This window comes from Chiloscyllium plagiosum, chromosome 16, assembly GCF_004010195.1.
Source record: "Chiloscyllium plagiosum isolate BGI_BamShark_2017 chromosome 16, ASM401019v2, whole genome shotgun sequence".
Taxonomy (NCBI): Eukaryota; Metazoa; Chordata; class Chondrichthyes; order Orectolobiformes; family Hemiscylliidae; genus Chiloscyllium; species Chiloscyllium plagiosum.
In genome coordinates this window covers 28,783,240-28,799,859 of record NC_057725.1, presented here as the reverse complement: position 1 = coordinate 28,799,859, position 16,620 = coordinate 28,783,240, and the positions used below count along the sequence as shown (strand labels likewise).

Here is a 16,620-nt window from a genome sequence, read left to right as displayed (position 1 = left end):
CTGGGGTCGGGGAGTCCAGAACTAGAGGGCATAGGTTTAGGGTGAGAGGGGAAAGATATAAAAGAGACCTAAGGGGCAAAGTTTTCACCCAGAGAGTGGTACGTGTATGGAATGAGCTGCCAGAGGATGTGGTGGAGGCTGGTACAATTGCAACATTTAAGAGGCATCTGGATGGATATATGAATAGGAAGGGTTTGGAGGGATATGGGCCGGGCGCTGGCAGGTGGGACTAGATTGGGTTGGGATATTGGTCGGCATGGACTGGTTAGACCGAATTGTCTTTTTCCATGCTGTACATCTCTATGACTCTATATAATCTAGAAAGTGCCTACTCTAATCATGACTGTATTAACAGTGGTATTCTCCCCAGTCTCCCAGCCAATATTTATTCCTCAACCTACATTACTAAAACATTGGTTTTCTGTATTTGCCTGCAAAAAAGCACATTAATTTGTTGAGGTTTGTTAAATATTTTGAGATGTCAAGAAAGGTACCTTTATAACCACAAACTCCCCCTTTCATATTACATAACGCCACTGTACTGCTGTTGAAAAAATATCTTTATGATAGGGAAAAAAAAGTTGTCTTCTGAAGTAATGATGAATCAGTTTAACACTCTGCATACATTAATGGCAGAGAAGGCTTGTGATGCACAGCTATAAATATCACCATATGACGCAGGCAGCTGAAGACACTGATTACCACTGCTGTTCCATCCCTCCCCTCACTGGCCAATGTAGTATAAAGGATATTAGAGTATTTTCTGGGTCTGCTCGCATCATTATTTCCTCAACTGGGATCTGCTGTTGATGCAACTTTGTTAGCAAGAACAAGCCAATATAACTAGATCCATTAGTCCTAAGAGGCTTGCCCTTGAATTGACGTTCATTGGATTTCACTTTCTTGCTATTTAGCCTACAATGTGTGGGTACCAATGCAATGAAATTTTTGTATGAGTAGTTCTTTTGTGTGCAAATGTTGAACATAAAATTGGTCAGATTATTTGTTTCCATTTTAGGGGGCTGGCTTTAGAATTCTCTTACATTTGCTTGCATGCAGACACTGCTCCAAAGTGTACAGGTAATGCTTAAAGATCAGAAGCAAGCATTTTACTGAAATAATGCAGAGTTGCAAATGTCTGCCATTTGGTCGACAGCACCCAAGACTTATTGAAACCCAAGCAAACCACCTCTGTTACTTTTATTTCCCTGTAAGAACATTCTGGTTTGTAATTGATTGAGTTAGTAAAGTGATTGATATCACCGTCCACCGATTGGTGTTATTATGGAATGTACTTCCTAGATTTATGGAGCAACCTTTTTAAAAATTTGATTTCTGCTTGCTCATGTTCAAGCCACAGCTTGTGAAGTTGTAAAGCCTGTAAAAACTGCTTGTAATTATAATTTGTGCAAGCAACATTAGGAGTTAACCTGTGGAAAGTGGAAGAATGGACACGAGACACAGTAGAAATTGAGCCAAGTGCATAGGCTTGGCAATCAATTTAATAATGAGTTCTTGTAATGGACATGCAAGGGAGTCGCAAGTGGTTCAGATTTCTTGAACAGTTTTGCAGAAGCAGTCTGTAACCAGTGCCCACTAACTGGAAGTGAAAGAATAAATTGCTAATTACTGCAAGATTAAAGAGATTCTTGTTCTAATTTTTTTTCAATTACTTCAGTTTTGTTGTTCTCTGCTCAGATGATGTTTTGAATTTGGTGTACTTGAATCTGTCATTAGTTGATACACCTGTATACAACAACAATCCAAAGCTGCTACTATATTCTAACTTGTGAAAGTGTTACTCACTCATAATCCTTGTGCTTAAACTGACTTCTGGCCCCAGTTTTAAGGTTCTCTTGTTTTGAAGTTTTTCCATTGCCTTGTTTCCTTCCTCCCGTCTCTAGCTTCCTCCAGCCCTACAAACCTGTGAATTATTGCTCCAACTCAAGCCCTTGTCTATCCAAAATTTTAATTGCTTTCTATTTCTGACTCTAAGCCATAATTTCCTCTCTCAACCCCTTTGCCTCTCGTTCTTTCACCTCATCTGACATCAATTTGAAATCCAGCTTTTTCGACCAAACATTCGGTCATTTGTCTTGGTATCTACTCCAGTGGATTGATGTGAGATTTTTATTGCTGATATGTCTATGAAGCATTCTTCTACTTTAAAGATATTATGAATGCAAATTCAGTAGTGTTATGATAAACAGCTTGTTCTTTATAGAATTTCTAATTTTTTTTGCAGTGAAATGTGTTTACTGTGCCACAAAAATGTCAACTTGAAATTCTCTTACCAAAATGGAGAGGAACTGTGCCAGATTTGTTGCACTGGTTGATGCTAACAATGTAGTTTATGTGGTCAATCTCTTTATTTCACCAAATCTGATTTGGACTTGGACTGACTAGCTGGGGAATTTAATTCTTCAGGGAAGTTGATATTCCCAGACAACCTAAACAAAAATACTCTTTCTCTTGATTGTTGGGTGAATTACATGCAGTACGTAATAAGGAGGAAGTGTTTGCAAATGCAGATGGATTATTCTTACTTTGCAATATTTTTTGCATGTAGACAGAGAAAAGGATCACACTTCAACATCACGGCCAAACAGCCCTCGTCTTCAAAAGATTTCCCCAAATGGCTCCAGCAGTGTCGGCAATATCAGCCGAAATTGTAATCCACCCACCATCGATGGGACATGCAAATCGGGAGGAGAAATGGTTTTTGTCTACGAAAATGTCAAAGAAGGCACTCGAAGCATCCGCACTTCAGAACGGGTTACGCTGATTGTTGACAACACCAGATTTGTTGTGGATCCTTCTATTTTCACTGCACAACCCAATACAATGCTGGGCAGGTGAGCTACTGCAAGAGTTGGGGTAGACTATTCCAGTGATTACCAACCTTTTCAGTACTGAGGCTAAATTCAATGAGACAAACAATTCCACGACTCGCGCATTTCATTCATCTGCACTGATTACTCACGAATATCACATTTACTTGTGTTTACTGCCATAGTAAGAACGGAGAAACTGAATTATCAGTGAGTCCACACCCCTCCAAAAAAAAAATCGCCATGCACGCCATTGTGGAGCCCAATCACAACCAACACCAGTCACTGGTAATTGTAACTGCACGCACACCCCCACCCCAAAGACATTTGCAGGGCTCAGGTATGGCAATGAGCCAAACTCTGCTCCAACAGAGGGGCAGCTTTGTGCACTGCAGATACCACACTTCCCACATTCTAAGCTCCACTTGGCATTGCCCAAATAACCTGTGGTAACAGCACTCTGTGATCTGGCTAGTTCACCCCAACAAAAGGGCAAAGCCCAAAAATGAAAGACCTAACTGCTCTACACACTGAGTGACAGTGCCATTCACCAATCAGATGCTGGGAGCTATTTACCCACCCTCCCAACTCCATGATGTCAGCAGCTAAAGCAGCACTGCTTCCTGAAAATTTTGCAGCACCTTCTTAACTTATCATGCACATTATTCAAAAACTACTGGACTAATCAGACTGATTTGACATTCTTTTGGATTATGGCTGGTCAACTGCGACAACACTGCTTTTCCACACTTCATCCCCACACCCTCCGATGTTATCTATGATTTCTTGAACATGATCAATAAATGAGCTGCCGTCAAGGGTTGAGAAATCTAAAGGCTCATCACCCTCTGGGTCAAGAAATTCCTCCACATCGGAGTGTGAAATGTCAATCCTTAATCTGTATTTATGTTCCCTGCTCTGGACTCACCATCCAAGAGAGACACTATCGCTATACACCTTGTCACTCTGTTAGGGTTGTAACTTTCAATTCGATGACTTTTCATTCTTCAAAACCTTCAAATACAAGCCAGCTCCCTCAGACTCTTCTAAGACAATCCTGCTAACCCAGAGGTTGATACAGTAAGCCTCATTTTAATTCCCTCTATATCCTGGCCTGGATACAACCAAAATTGTACGCAGTACTCCAGGTGCAATCTAATCAAGGTGGTATACAATTGCAGCAAGATATCTTCACTACTGTAATCAAATTCCATTGTAATGAAGGCCACCATGCCATTGTCATTCTAATTGCTTGCTGTAGCGCACTTCCCAACCCCTCATGATTTATGAAATGTTCTGTTTACTTCCTACCAAAGTGGATAACTTCGCATTTATTCAGTCTGTTTCATGGGCCATAAACTTGCTCATTCACTTAGTCTGTCCCTTGATGCTTATTCACAACTTACATTTGCATCTAGTTGTTATCAGCAAATTTGGAAACATTACATGTTGTTCACGCATTCAAGTTTCCATAGATTATGAACAGCTGAGAGCACAACTTTGCACTTGTGGTATTTTACAAGGAATAGCCCATCATGCTGAAAATGACCTGTTCACTCTTAATGTCTGTTTTCTATCCATTAACCAATTGTTTGTACCAATATATTACTCTGAATCCCGTGTGCTGTAATTTCTTTTTTTATTGACCTCCTGTGAAACTTTATTATCGAGACATTGAGAGCTCCAGCACAGGAAAAGGCACTTCAGCCCATGCGGTCAAAAACATCCTCCTATTGGCAGAAAGTTAACAGGTCTATGTTCTCCATTTTCTGTCTTCCTCCCTTCATGAGTAGATTTCTTACTTTCCAGTCTGCAGGAATCTTTTCAGATTTTGTAAAATTTTGAAAGATAACAATCAATGCATTCACCATTTCTGTAGCCACATCTTTCAGTACTCTGGGATGTACCTTAACTAGTCCAGGGAATTTAATAATCCAATTATTTATTTATTCATTCATTCAATTCACTTACGTTTTTGTGTTACCTCATTTCAAAAACATGTCCCCTCATGTTTTATTCGCCTTCCTTCAACTTTCCAATCCTAAATTGTTTAAAGTTGAGAAGGTATATTGTCCTTCAGATTCGATTCTGCTGCTTAATTAATTCATTGAATATGTGATAGTAGCTCCAGTGTCAGTATCTGTCAGGCATTGCTAATTCAAAACATGTAATGCTTTTCCCTTTAACATGATTAGGGTGTCTAGAAGCAGCTGATAAATATGTTGTTAACCACAATGTTCTGTGTTCCTGCAGGATGTTTGGATCGGGGAGAGAACACAATTTTACACGTCCAAATGAAAAAGGAGAGTACGAGGTGGCAGAAGGAATCAGTTCCACAGTATTTCGAGCTATTTTGGTAAGTCCGTAATATTGAAACAAACTCCCAGTGAATGTCTTTTAAGAAGCAAACCAGTGTTCTGCTCTACATGAGAATGTGTAGCAAAATAAATTTGGGTCATTATTCTTAACAGCTTAATTTAAAGCACATTGAATACAATGCAAGTAATCAGTTTTTTCAATCACCTAAGTGTTTCAAACAATTTGAACTCGCGGTCAACTTGTGAGCAATTATTAATTCATTAGTGATGCTCCACTTTGAGAATAATTTTGAACTAGCCTTCAGTCAGCAAGATACTGATGTGAGCAAAAATGGATTCCAAGGGTTGATTTCTGGAATATCTATTAACAGCTTTTCTGCATAACTTTATTTTGGTCCTGTGTTCAGGAGGCTCCCCAACGATCAACAGAAGCTCAAGAGTAGTTTTTATCACAGGGCTGACCTTATGGTTGAATAATGCAGTTCCTTCTGTTCAGTCTGACCCATTGAAAGAGAAGAGATACCTGTGATGTTCTTAAAGAATTAATGACTGATTTGTTAATCTGCTTTGTTCTCATTTCCTGTGTACCCATACCCATTTTATGCAATGCCAGAAAATACTGGAGAAGGCAGAGAATATTTCTGTTTGCAAGAGAGTGGAGATAAAACTAAATATAACTGTTATCCAGGATACGATTTTTGTTACTTTATTTGCTTTGTCAAGTGCCTTTTCTTTCCAAATCGCGAACTTGAATGTTGGAAAATGGGGTCTGACAGTTAATTCCCTAGTTCAAATTTGAAATTGCCTGCTGAATATTACCTCAGTTTCCTGATAAATCATCTCAATAGGATGCTGCTATGTCTTGAGCATTTTTCTTACTTTGTGGTTTCCATTCCTCCTTTAGCTACATAATCATAGCAGTTAATAGATACTGACAGCTGCTATCATTGGAAAGCACATTTTGTTCTATTTATTCTGGTTGCGAACATCATTGACATGACCGGTTTATTCCCCATCCTCTGATAGCCCTTGACAAGGTGAGCCATGACATTAACTCCCTGCAGTCAGTGAGGTGTAAGTTTTTGATTTAAGTGGTGTGTGCCAACATTTTGACCCAGTGAAAGCACAGGCACGGCAGTATATTTCCAGGTCATAATCAAATTTGCAGATTTTGCTATGTGGCCCCTTGAGCCGTCTCTGCCATTAAATAAGGTTATGGCTGCTCAATCATTCAGGCCTGATTTTTGATCTCAACTCCACTTAACTGCCCAACTTTTACATATTTTAAATGTGTTAGATTCCAACAATCTCTGCCTAAACCTGTCCAATAACTGTGCACTTGCAGGTGTCTGTAATAAAGAATTCCAAAGATTCCTAGTCTTCTGAGGAGAGAAATGTTTCCTTACATAAGTCAGAACTGACCGAACCTTTATTCTTAGCGTGTACTTTTTAGTTTTAGATTATCCAAACAGAGAAACAGCCTCACTCTCGGCCCTGTTTTGGTCTTTCAGGAATCCGTATTTATTTGTACTGTTCTATTCCTTTTTATGGTTATCATTGGTGCTGTCACAGTCTGTTTTATATTTTTTTGTTTTCTGTCAAATATCATTCTGCATAAATCGACGTAGGATGTAAGAACATAATTTTTCAATGCCAAAAGTGTTGGTTTTAGATGTACTTGGTATAAGTAAATCTCCCTCTTTATTCAGCTGTTCTGTGCATCCATTAGTAATCATCAGTTTTTCATCCCACAAATCCATATATTACTTTATCACTGGGTACAAGGGATCAAGGCAATGTGGGCAGTGTTATGAAGAAGTGTGGGAGTTTAAGACCTGTCCACCCTGCATCACATGTTAACGATACCTTAAAGTGGCAACCACCCACACTGGTGGCTTTACACTTTGTGTGTAAGTCACCCTCTGGTTTTTGAGATCCTTTTGAGGCTTCAAAGGTCAACCGAAATGCTGAGATCTACAGTAGATTTTCTCCATATTGTTTATTAGGTCATCCTCTTCTGGATTCTAAAACTCTCCCACTCCTCAAGTTTACTACTCATGGCAATATTATGAATTTATTTTAATAGAAACATTGAAAAGTTGCAGCATAGAAACAGGCAATTCAACTCGTATCTACACTAGCTGAACAAATTAGATACCCATTCCGATGTCACTTAGCAGCACTTGGTCAGTAGCGAGTTCCAGGTGCAGATCCAGGTTCCACTTAAATGAGTTGAAGGTTTCTGCCTAAACTGGGCAGCAAACTCCAGACACCCACCACTCTCTCAGTTGAAAATGTTTCTGCTCATGTCTCCTCTAATCCTTCTACCAAATCTCTTTAGTCCTTCTACCAATCACCTTAAATCTGTACTCCCTCGTAATCTATAACATTCTTAGTTAGCTACAGATAGATCTGTTATGGAGAGTTTATTTCACGATTGAATGTATATTTGTCAACACTCATTTAAATATTTCATTACATTTTTTACCATTGCTTATCTGCCACGGTATAATTTAATCTATCCTTCAGATGTATCATCTTTAATTTGCCCCTCATTCCTACATGATTGGTTTTATTTAAAACTATAATATGTTATAACTGTGCCATTCTCAAACTCAATGTGAATTCATTATATTAAGATCATCCTTCCCCAGAGGATCCCTTGCTTTGAAATACTAATTAACTAGATCTAATTGCACAAGGTAAGATCTCAAATAGCCTGTTCCCTGGTTGGTTCCGTGAACTCATCCCCCAAATTAGTTCTGCCAATTTAATTGAGTCTCTTTGAAGATTCAAATCCTCCTTGAATTTTTTGTTTATTATCTCTTATTTCTTGAATAATCTGTTTAATAATGCAGCTTCTGTTAGTGATCTTTAAACTACTGTCACCAGAGTTTTCTGGCCCTTGTTATTTCTTATCTACATCTATGATTGGTCGTCTTGCTCATAGGAATTTCGGAACAAGGTTAGGCCTTTCAAGACTGTTAAGCTATTGTGATATCATGGCTGATTTGTGGCCTAATGTAAATACCTGAATTTTCACCCATTTCCCTTAATGCTTAAGAAAAAAAATGATCTATCTCAGATTTAAAATTAAGAATTGATGTAGCACCCACTGCTGCCTTGTGCAAGAGAGTTCCAGACACCTCCACCCCCCGCCCTGCCCAACCCAACCCATTATGTATAGAAGTGCTTTTTAACACCTCTTCTGAGTGGTCTGGCACTAATTCTCAGATTATGCCCCCAGTTCTATAATCCACAACTCGTAGAAATAGTTCCCCAACTAGTGGAAATAGTTAGCTTTATCTTCTGTGTTTTCCTATTAATGTCTTTAAGTATATCTGTACTCCCACCTCAGCACATTTTTAATTATTGTCTTTTCAAAAGGTTTGTATTTATTTCTCAATCTTGATCACCATGCAACAACACATCCGAATTAGTAATAAATCAAACCCATTTAACCCAAAAATGCCATTAATTTATCTATCTTGTTATAGTTGCTTTGGGTAAGCAGATAAAGTACCGTTACTTGCTTGTCATCAATATGGGAAAACTGATGGTGACCATAATATGGGATAGGATACATATACACTTAAAGAAAAAGGAGTTAACACTGTCCAATTGACTATGGCTTTGTCAAGGGCAGGTCACGTTTGACAAATTTTAAGTGTGTTCTTCGATAGGGAGACGCAGGCAATGGATGAGGATAGTGCTGTAGATCTTGTACATTTGGGCGTTAAGAAGGCATTTGATACAATGCCACGTGGCAGGTTGTTTTGCAAATTAAAAAAGTTTGGGATTGATAAATCCTTGACAGCATGGATTAGAAATTGGCTAAAAGATAGGAAACTGAGGGTAGATATAAATGGATATCTCTGACTGAAGAAGAGTTGAAACTGATGTTCCTGAGGGATTGGTGTTAGAGCCCTTACCTTTTCTGATTTATGGAAACAATTTGGAGATCAGTGTTGTGGACAAAATCTCTAAATTTGTCAATGATGCTAAGCCAAGGAGAATAGTGAATTGTGAGGATGACGCTGAGCATCTTCAGAGAGACATTGACAAATTGGCCAAATGGGCAGTCCCCAGCAAATAAATTGCATTAAAAAGAAATAAGGTACAAGGAACATGGAGAGACAATACAGGCTCAATGGTACAACTCCGAGGCGAGTACAGGTGCAGAGGGACCTTGGGGTCAAGTGCATAATTCTCTGAAGATTGCACAGCAAGTTTGAAACCGTTGTTGAGAAGGATTATAGAATCCTTGGGTTTATAAATAGAGATGTAGAGTATAAAAACAAGGAAGTGATGCTATGCTTATATCAATCATTAATCAGACCACATTTGGACCATTGAGTTAAGTTCTAGATACTTTATTTAAGGATATTAAAGTCATGGAGAGAGCGCAGAGAAGATTTGCGAGAACGATATCAGGAATGAAGGTTTTTAGATACAAGGCAAGGTCAGAAAGATTGGGCTTATTCTCGAAGATTGAGGTGATCTTACTGAGTTATTAAAAATTTTGACAGGGTAAAGAATGATATTCTGTTTCCACTAGGTGGCATGTCAGTAACTAGGAAGTCGATTTCAAGATTGTCAGCAAGAGAGCTAAAAGTGAGATGAGGAGAAACTCCTTACCTCAGAGTTATTAGGATTGTGAATGTGCTGCTTAGGAGAGCGGTGGAGGCAGATTCCGCAGGAAGTTTCAAAAGAGTTTAACTTCTTTTGAAAGTGATGAATTTAGGGGCTTCGGAGATGAGGCTGAAGAATGGGATTAGCAGGGTGGCTGTTTCAGAAGCTGGTACAGACACAATGGGCTGACTGGAACCCTTCTGTAAAATTATATTTCTCTCAGATTTAATTTTTCCCGAGTTCGACCCTGTTTACTGAAACCCTATTTTCAGCAAACTGTCTGTCACATCTGGTTTAATCCAATGGAATGACTTCTCTTTCCCAGTACAGATGTAGTCCTGCCACTCAAAACCACCCTCTCCCAATGTCCCCACTAATACCACTGTTTGTGCCAGATATTCAACTCTGTAATGGAATTTGCCACTTGTTAACCTTTGGTAGAAATAGAGAAATTGTCATTTGAGATTCTGCTTTTTAAAACGGTGTTGTAGCTGCTCCAAATCCCCAAGTGGACTATTATTTCTAGCTCTGTCTATGTTGCTGAGCTGTACCCTCACCACTCATTACCTATTCTGTTTTCATAGCCCAACCATCTAGTGCCTTTGCAATTTCCTTTTGAAATTATGGATTATCTTCTTTTCCATCACTCTCTTGTAGGCAATGAATTCCAGATCATTATTCACACTGCATCAAAAAGAACTTCTCAAGCCCAACATGTATCACTTTTCCAAGGGGAGTATCTTTGCACATTGCTGCCTTGTATTTTATAGTTGGTTAGCACAACAGCCATAGTCTTCCACATTGCACCCTTCCCTACCAGTTGCGATTTCTAGAGGGGTGGAAATGGCACAACAATGATAATGGGCCTGATTTGCAGTCTTGCTACCAACCCCCGTGTTGGAATGCTATCCATCATTGACAGCTCCTCTGGAAAAAGACCTGCCAAGGTTACGTGCCTCTTGCCATCTAATTGTTGCGTCACCCATAGTATGAACTCTAAAACGTAGCTGAGGAAGTTGGAGGCTGGCGACTTACTTGCAAAAAATCAGCTTCTCAATCTGTATTTCCTCATCACCTGTTGCCAATATTTTGAAGATCAGAGGACAATAAAGCAATTTAAACCTGATGAGTTTGACTTTTCACAAACTGTCTTGGAGAATTCCAATCAATTGCATTTCAAAAGAAACAAATTCTGTGCTAGTCAACAACAAACCAATTTTTGTTTCTTTTGCAGCTTTCGAGATCCTTTAAGAATGAATCCACATTTTTTTTAGAATTTGCCAATCTTTTATCTTGTTGTTTTCAGACATCATGTCTGAGTTTTCACGAATACAAAACTTCCCAAAAATTCCGACTTGATATCAAACCAAAGCAGAGCTGTTCAAAGATGCTTGGTATTTGCATCAACTCATTTACACTCTTTGTGAGTCAGAAAATGTTTTCCTGGTCATTGTTTATCTGAAATTAATATGACTCAGCCCAGAGCTAGAGCCATCTATATTTTGTTTAGTTTAAACTGCATCACATCTTTGAGTGAATAGTTTCTGCAAATCTCAACCACTAATTTTGATTAAAAATACCATTAGGTCAAAAATATAGCTGCTTTCAATTTGTATTGCTAACCCCTATCTCAACATGCTCTGCCACTTTCAACAAGTTCTGTGCACAGATCCCTCTGTTCCTGCATCTCCTTCAGAATTGTAAACTTTATTTTATTTTTGCCCTTTCTTGTTGTGTTGATAAGTTTATAGGACTTGTACTTTTCTGTAAAATTACATCTGCCAGGTATTTGCCTGATCCACGAGCCTCTTGAGAAGTCTGTTTCGTTTCCCTTTCAGGTCAAACTATTTCTTGAGTTTTGACATTGCAAATTTTGAACTTGTGCCTTGTACCCCATTCATTTATTCAAAGCCCTCACTATCTATCTTTGTTTGAAATCAGTTAAGCACATTAATACAAGATAGGAATAAAGTATGTAATTTAGGGGAAGTAGTTTGGTTCAATTATCTTTTGCCCTCTAATCCCACGCTATCTGAAAGCTACAATTGGTCTTGACTTTCACGCAGAATAAAACAGTTTTTCTAAAAAAAAAAGACTGGGACGAATAGCTTTACTTTGCTTAGAAACTGCACCTTGGATATGTTGCTTTCTGCAGTTTTCAGTACAGTAGCTTTCATTTGTACTCCTGTGTAGTTTCTTTGGTGTATCGTTTGATAGTTGCTTCAAGTAGCAAAATCTCTTTTGCCATTTCAGGCATTACTGCACTGATTCACCTTGTTTCACTTTGTCATTTTAGCTCCTGTTTGTAAATTTGTACATTTGTTTTCAGGATTACTACAAGACTGGCATAATCCGCTGTCCTGATGGGATCTCAATACCTGAACTGAGAGAAGCTTGTGACTACCTCTGTATCTCTTTTGATTACAGTACTATCAAATGCAGAGATCTCAGTAAGTACGTCAGCAGTATCGCAGGAAAGCTTAAAGTATTTTCAGTCATGATGCTCAATAATATCATTTTTTAATGTAGACTGCATAATTTGCTAACATCGAACAGCACAAAAGGCAGCCATTTGTTCTATCCGCTTGCGCTGGTTCTTCAGAAGAGGTCTCCAGTGATTCCACCTCCTTCCCTCCTTCTCCATTGCATTGATAATTGGCATTGTGATGAATAATTGAATCGAACTTCAAAAGTGTTCGGCTCCTTCAAAGTTCCTTGATTTTTATTTTTGTAAAATTAATAGCTTTTACAATACATTTTATTAATTTGTAACATGCTTGCTTTGTTTCAAAGTATAAATGCTATATTACTTTTATTAATGGTCAGTGCCCCAATACTTTTATTAGGAAAATGAGGCAAGGCAGTGTAAACTAGAGGTTACAATTTGAAAGCGGGTGCAGGAATGGGGAGGTCTGTTATTGTGATTTGAGGTAGATTTATCTGTAGCCTTCACAAGGGAATTGGATAAGCACATGATAAAGATTTCACAAGGTGACAGGGCTGGCAAGTGAGGAGCTGAATTCCTGTTGCAGAGAAGCACTGTGGACCTGATGAACTCCATGGGCAATTTTTCTCCTGTAACCATTCAGTGATAATTATTTTCCTTGGCTACCAAATATCGTAAATATTGGTCTTATGGTAAGAATGTCCAAAACCTCATTTGAAATCTCCCTTTATCAATCTCCTCTCCACTTTCGTTCCTATTTGCATGCTGTTCTAAAGCCCAATTTCAAAATTGATAGAATGTAGAAAGGCAGTAACAGTAACATTTTTGGAGGTAGTGTCGGAATAGAAACACCTAGGGGGAGAAAGCCCACAAATATTTGAAGGTAGTAGAACATCTGAGAGCTTTTCTTTTCTTTTTTTTAAAAAAAAAAGCAGCTAGGAAGCTTGATATAAATAGAGGCATGGAGTGTAAAAGTACAAAGAAGTGTTGAATAAAGAAGCAGATCCCAGTTGGAGTGTTACACCCAATTGAGTGCCACACTTGAGAAAGATGTCAAAAATTCAGACGGTGTCAACTTACTGGAATGGGACCAAAGAAGTGGGAGTTCAAGTATGTAGAGGCATTACAGAGGCTGAGATTGGGATTGAGAATGACTCAAAATAAATGATACCTTATAGCTATTGCTTTAGAGCAGGGAAAATATAGAAGACATCTGACAATGTATTAAACGTATGAAGGGCTTGAGGGAGGGAGGAACTGTGACAAAATGGTCTGTTGTCAAAGGATTCAGATTTAAGTCTTATCAGCAGAAGAACCAGAGGTGAGATGAGAATTTGTTTAATGCATTGGGTTGTGGTCTGGAGTGCTCTGTTTGAAGGGATTGAAGAAGACTTAATAGACCAATTGAATGGAGAGCATTTTAGAGTACTTTTGAACTATTGTAAAATCTGTTTGCATCAATTGTTGAAACACCTGTGGACCTGGATAGCTTGAAAAGGCTGCACAGTTATTCTTGCAAACAAGCAGCTGCCTTTTACCCCATTCAGGACTGGGGAATGCAGGGTGGGATGGCAATGGGGGATAGAGGTGAAGCCATAGATTCATAGAGATGTACAGCATAAGGAACAATTACTTTTTTGTTGCGGCAAGAAGACAAGATTCTTAGCCATAGTTCACAAAGGATCGTGGGGCATTTCTCGCCATTAGAGAGAGGCAATTGGGTCTGTATAACTTGAAGGTAACCACTGTACAAGCATGGGATAAAGTGAGAAGGCAAGCCTCCATGAATAACCGCATGCTGTACAGGAATGAAACCTTTTACTGTTGGCTTTATTGGACATGGCAATGGCAAGTAAAGCATGATTAGTGCAAGCCACTCGCAGGCCAATCTTTTCCCTTCTTCCTGCTGTTGAGGAGGATGTTCCAATTGTCTTGTGCCAGAAATAACTAGGATGCACACAGTGATAATCTCCCTGTTCTCTCTCAAACCTGTGAGGGACAGGTATTTGCCCTTCAGTCTTTGAAACTGAAGAATAATTACTTGACTGGTTGATATGTTTTGAGTTAAAAAGCTGGGATTGTTCATTCACTTCTGCATTGGCTGTCCAGTAGAACAATTATTAAATGGGCTTTTTATTTTAAGGTGCTCTCATGCATGAACTCTCCAACGATGGCGCACGCAAACAGTTTGAATCCTACTTGGAGGAAATGATACTTCCACTGATGGTGGCAAGTGCCCAGAGTGGTGATCGAGAGTGCCACATCGTAGTATTAACCGATGATGATGTGGTTGACTGGGATGAGGAGTATCCACCCCAAATGGGAGAGGAGTATTCGCAAAGTAAGCTATCAGCTTGATGCTGTGTAATCCCACTACATTAATCTTGGCTTTTTCTTTATTCATGCAATTTTTAATGCATAGCACAGCTTCAGAAGCACGTTTGGAGGCAGTGTTTTTCATAAGCCTTCTGTTCACATTTCTCTACTGATCCCATCTGCCATTTATCTTTTTCAGTTCTCAGTTCTTGGATATCTTTTCTCATGTTATGTTTTTGTTTGCTGCTTTGAAAGTTTTTAAAGTTCTAGTTTGTTCTTAGCAGGGAGTTAATGTTCGTTTGGAATATGTATAAATTGCCAATCTCATTGAAGAAGCTCTATTGTTCTTTTGAACAATGGAATACTAAAGCATTGCAGATCAGTACAGCATTGATCTGCCACAGTTGCTTGTGGGTTTCCAGTGATATAGAGCTAATGGTGCCAAGTACTGCTGTCAAGTTGGCATAACTATCTATTGGGCTTAGGGTTGCTTTGTCCATCTGTGTAGATGGCTTGCAGTGTAGATGGCTTGCATTTTATCATCTATAATTTTCTTTAGTTAGAACAGCTCAGTGGGATAATGTTTTTGCCTCTGCAGACAGTACATTTAAGTCCTAATCCAGAGATCTGAGCACAAAATTTAAGCCAACATTTCATTCTGGTGCTGCACTGTTTGAGGTGCTATCTTTCGGTTGAAATATTAAATTGGAGCCCCATCAGCCACCTCCGATGTATGTAGAAGATCTCAGTGCATTCTCTCAAAGACTGAAGTTGTTCAACCAACATCTGAAAACCATAGATCATCTGGGCATTATCACATTGATATTTGTAAGAGCTTGCTATGTGAAAATTGGGTACTATATTTCCTATATTATTGCACTTTAAAAGTACTTTCTTGGCTATAATGTGCTTTGGAACATGCTACATTCATATTTTTTTAAAACTACTAATTTTGGTCAATCTTGATTCAACCTGATTGTTGTGAAACACATGAATAAATGAATTAGGAACTGAAGTATGCTACAAGTATCGTTTATCCACATGTCCAAAAACTAAAAAGACCTAAAAACTTAAGAACCTGAGCAGATCTCTAGAGAGTGAATTTGGAGCCTTTGGGGGGGTTAAAAAAACAACTTCTCTTGGCCTGAATTTGTCAAAAAGAGAAGTTTTATTCAAAAGGCCTGAATGCTTTGTGCCCATAGTTCTGTTTGAGCCCTTTGGAAAAAAATTCACTTTTGGGTCTATTCAGGCCAAACAAGGTTTTTATTCCCAAAGGACTTGGACAGATCTAAATGGACCTATAACCGAAAATATCTGTTATCCAAAAAAAAAAAAATTGGTCCCAAGATCTTGGATAAAAGATTCCTGACTTATATTTGGCTCTTTAACCCTGCCCTGATATTCAGTGAGATTGTGGCTGATTAGTTTATATTCCAAATTCTGAATTTCCATCTCTCTATGATGACCTTAGATTCCTGTTAGGCTAGGGAATCGATCAACCTTTGACATACAAATATTTAATGCACCCCCAAGGTCACCTGCAAAGGCAGCATGTTTTAAAGTTGTGCATCTAGGGTGTAGATTTGCTCGCTGAGCTGTAGGTTTGATATCCAGATGTTTCATTACCTGGCTAGGTAACATCATCAGTGGTGACCTCCAAGTGAAGCGAAGCTGTAGTCTCCTGCTTTCTATTTATATATTTCCAGGATGGGGTTCCTGGGGTTTGTGGTGATATCATTTCCTGTTCGTTTTCTGAGGGGTTGATAAATGGCATCTAGATCTATGTGCTTGTTTATGGCATTGTGGTTGGAGTGCCAGGCCTCTAGGAATTCTCTGGCATGTCTTTGCTTAGCCTGTCCCAGGATAGATGTCTTGTCTCAGTTGAAATGATGTCTTTTTCCATCCGTGTGTAGGGCTATGAGGAAGAGGGGGTTGTGTCTTTTTGTGGCTAGCTGGTGTTCATGAATCCTGGGTGGCTAACTTTCTTCCTGTTTGTCCCCTGTAGTGTTTGTGGCAGTCCTTGCATGGAATTTTGTAGACGACGTTGGTTTTGTCCATGGGTTGTACTGGGTCTTTT

General features: G+C 38.9%; 1 protein-coding gene across 3 annotated transcripts in view; it reads left to right on the top strand.

The window, feature by feature from the left end:
- The window catches only part of LOC122557720 (BTB/POZ domain-containing protein 10), a 66,311-nt gene that overhangs the window by 30,817 nt on the left and 18,874 nt on the right, over positions 1-16,620 (top strand). For all 3 annotated transcript variants that reach the window (XM_043705629.1, XM_043705630.1, XM_043705631.1), the window contains 4 exons: positions 2,570-2,855; positions 5,085-5,187; positions 12,111-12,231; positions 14,371-14,568. In XM_043705629.1, the coding sequence (XP_043561564.1) occupies positions 2,570-2,855; positions 5,085-5,187; positions 12,111-12,231; positions 14,371-14,568 (708 nt within the window). The remainder of the gene's footprint in view (positions 1-2,569; positions 2,856-5,084; positions 5,188-12,110; positions 12,232-14,370; positions 14,569-16,620) is intronic.